Genomic DNA, 3,612 nt, shown 5'->3' on the forward strand with positions numbered 1-3,612 from the left:
ACTCTATACTCCATGGTAATCGTAAAGACACCGTTAGTCTAATCAATTGTCTCTCAGAAACTTCCGGCGATCAATCTTATCACAACAACAAACGCCAAGCAACCACGTCACAGCCCTGAGTGGTGGTAGGCAATTATATCAATGCATCAGCCGCTGTTTTCAATCAAACATCTTAATGTAATGTACGTGGCTCATTTATTTATATCTGGTCGATTTTACGTTATCCAATAAATAAACAATGGCCCACGAATAAATCATTTTACCCTGTAAATGGCATTTGTATTGGTATGATAGCTTGATCCTTTTATAGAAAGTCCAAACATGCAAAGAAACACAGATTTTTTTCATGTGTGATCTGTAGAGGTTTCCTACCAGAATACCGCTGAAAGCTAGCAATATATCTTTACAAGTGAAATTTCATGGTCCATCGTTCTCTCCGACGCAGACTGGAGTTGACTAAGGCCTAATGCCAATTTCTTTACTATTTTGTTTGATTCATGCTTTCTTATGTTGTATTCAATGCCTAATTATTTCTTTCTCCTTACCGGATTTTCTTATACAGAGTAGCATCAACTGTGAGTGTATAGCTTATTTTCAGTTTGTCGCATTGTTTTTTCTTCAGTTTGTTGTCCCTCAGTTACTATTGTTGTCTTTATTTCAGTTTGTTGCCCCTCAGTTACTATTGCAGTCGTTCGTTCTGTTTGTTGCTCCTCAGTTACTATTGTTGTCTTTATTTCAGTTTGTTGCCCCTCAGTTACTATTGCTGTTTTTCCTTCAGTTTGTTGCCCCTCAGTTACTATTAAGTTCGTTCCTTCAGTTTGTCGCCACTCAGTTACTATGGTTGTCGTTCCTTCAGTTTGTTGCCCCTCAGTTACTATTGCTGTCGTTTCTTCAGTTTGTTGCCCCTCAGTTACTATGGTTGTCGTTCCTTCAGTTTGTTGCCCCTCAGTTACTATTGCTGTCGTTTCTTCAGTTTGTTGCCCCTCAGTTACTATGGTTGTCGTTCCTTCAGTGTGTTGCCCCTCAGTTACTATTGCTGTCGTTCCTTCAGTTTGTTGCCCCTCAGTTACTATTGCTGTCGTTCCTTCAGTTTGTTGCCCCTCAGTTACTATTGCTGTCGTTCCTTCAGTTTGTTGCCCTCAGTTACTATTGTTGTCATTCCTTCAGTTTGTCGCCCCTCAGTTACTATTGCTGTTTTTCCTTCAGTTTGTTGCCCCTCAGTTACTATTGCTGTCGTTTCTTCAGTTTGTTGTCCCTCGTTTTCTATTGCTGTCGCTCCTTCAGTTTGTTGCCCCTCAGTTAATATTGCTGTCGCTCCTTCAGTTTGTTGCCCCTCAGTTTCTATTGTTTTCCTTCCTTCAGTTTGTTGCCCTCAGTTACTAGTGATGTCGCTCCTTCAGTTAGTTTCCCCTCAGTTACTATTGCTGTCGTTTCTTCAGTTTGTTTCCCCTCAGTTACTATTGCTGTCGTTTCTTCAGTTTGTTGCCCCTCAGTTACTATTGTTGTCGTTCCTTCAGTTAGTTTCCCCTCAGTTACTGTTGTTGTCGTTCCTTCAGTTTGTTGCCCCTCAGTTTCTATTGTTGTCGTTCCTTCAATTAGTTTCCCCTCAGTTACTGTTGTTGTCGTTCCTTCAGTTAGTTTCCCCTCAGTTTCTATTGTTGTCGTTCCTTCAGTTTGTTGCCCCTCAGTTTCTATTGTTGTCGTTCCTTCAGTTAGTTTCCCCTCAGTTACTGTTGTTGTCGTTCCTTCAGTTAGTTTCCCCTCAGTTACTATTGCTGTCCTTCCTTCAGTTTGTTGCCCCTCAGTTACTATTGCTGTCGTTCCTGCAGTTTGTTGCCCCTCAGTTACTATTGCTGTCATTCCTTCAGTTCGTTGCCCCTCAGTTACTATTGCTGTCGTTCCTTCAGTTTGTTGCCCCTCAGTTACTTTTGTTGTCGTTCCTTCAGTGTGTTGCCACTCAGTTACTATTGCTGTCGCTCCTTCAGTTTGTTGCCCCTCAGTTACTATTGCGGTCGTTCCTTCAGTTAGTTTCCCCTCAGTTACTATTGCTGTCGTTCCTTCAGTTTGTTGCCCCTCAGTTACTTTTGTTGTCGTTCCTTCAATGTGTTGCCCCTCAGTTACTATTGCTGTCGCTCCTTCAGTTTGTTGCCCCTCAGTTACTATTGCGGTCGCTCCTTCAGTTAGTTTCCCCTCAGTTACTATTGTTGTCTTTCCTTCAGTTTGTCGCCCCTCAGTTACTATTAAGTTCGTTCCTTCAGTTTGTTGCCCCTCAGTTACTATTGTTGTCGTTCCTTCAGTTTGTCGCCCCTCAGTTACTATTAAGTTCGTTCCTTCAGTGTGTTGCCCCTCAGTTACTATTGCTGTCGTTCCTTCAGTTTGTCGCCCCTCAGTTACTAGTGTTGTCGTTCCTTCAGTTAGTTTCCCCTCAGTTACTGTTGTTGTCGTTCCTTCAGTTTGTTGCCCCTCAGTTTCTATTGTTGTCGTTCCTTCAGTTAGTTTCCCCTCAGTTACTGTTGTTGTCGTTCCTTCAGTTAGTTTCCCCTCAGTTTCTATTGTTGTCGTTCCTTCAGTTAGTTTCCCCTCAGTTACTATTGATGTCCTTCCTTCAGTTTGTTGCCCCTCAGTTACTATTGCTGTCGTTCCTGCAGTTTGTTGCCCCTCAGTTACTATTGCTGTCATTCCTTCAGTTCGTTGCCCCTCAGCTACTATTGCTGTCGTTCCTTCAGTTTGTTGCCCCTCAGTTACTATTGCTGTCGTTCCTTCAGTTTGTCGCCCCTCAGTTACTAGTGTTGTCGTTCCTTCAGTTAGTTTCCCCTCAGTTACTGTTGTTGTCGTTCCTTCAGTTTGTTGCCCCTCAGTTTCTATTGTTGTCGTTCCTTCAGTTAGTTTCCCCTCAGTTACTGTTGTTGTCGTTCCTTCAGTTAGTTTCCCCTCAGTTTCTATTGTTGTCGTTCCTTCAGTTAGTTTCCCCTCAGTTACTATTGCTGTCCTTCCTTCAGTTTGTTGCCCCTCAGTTACTATTGCTGTCGTTCCTGCAGTTTGTTGCCCCTCAGTTACTATTGCTGTCATTCCTTCAGTTCGTTGCCCCTCAGCTACTATTGCTGTCGTTCCTTCAGTTTGTTGCCCTCAGTTACTAGTGATGTCGCTCCTTCAGTTAGTTTCCCCTCAGTTACTATTGCTGTCGCTCCTTCAGTTTGTTGCCCCTCAGTTACTATTGCGGTCGTTCCTTCAGTTAGTTTCCCCTCAGTTACTATTGCTGTCGTTCCTTCAGTTTGTTGCCCCTCAGTTACTTTTGTTGTCGTTCCTTCAATGTGTTGCCCCTCAGTTACTATTGCTGTCGCTCCTTCAGTTTGTTGCCCCTCAGTTACTATTGCGGTCGCTCCTTCAGTTAGTTTCCCCTCAGTTACTATTGTTGTCTTTCCTTCAGTTTGTCGCCCCTCAGTTACTATTAAGTTCGTTCCTTCAGTTTGTTGCCCCTCAGTTACTATTGTTGTCGTTCCTTCAGTTTGTCGCCCCTCAGTTACTATTAAGTTCGTTCCTTCAGTGTGTTGCCCCTCAGTTACTATTGCTGTCGTTCCTTCAGTTTGTCGCCCCTCAGTTACTAGTGTTGTC

The 3,612-nt window shown here is 43.3% G+C and overlaps 1 protein-coding gene across 1 annotated transcript; it reads right to left on the minus strand.

The window, feature by feature from the left end:
- Nucleotides 1–1,341: 1,341 nt before the first annotated feature.
- Nucleotides 1,342–3,069, minus strand: LOC117326720 (hyphal wall protein 2-like). Its single transcript, XM_033883443.1, has one exon. It carries the CDS (start codon nt 3,067–3,069, stop codon nt 1,342–1,344), a length of 1,728 nt encoding a protein of 575 aa, XP_033739334.1.
- Nucleotides 3,070–3,612: the final 543 nt, after the last annotated feature.

Source organism: Pecten maximus, chromosome 5, assembly GCF_902652985.1.
Source record: "Pecten maximus chromosome 5, xPecMax1.1, whole genome shotgun sequence".
Taxonomy (NCBI): domain Eukaryota; kingdom Metazoa; phylum Mollusca; class Bivalvia; order Pectinida; family Pectinidae; genus Pecten; species Pecten maximus.

Coding starts and splice junctions, on each gene's coding strand:
- LOC117326720 (XM_033883443.1), bottom strand. CDS start 3,069: ATGACAGCAATAGTAACTGAGGGGCAACAAACTGCAGGAACGACAGCA.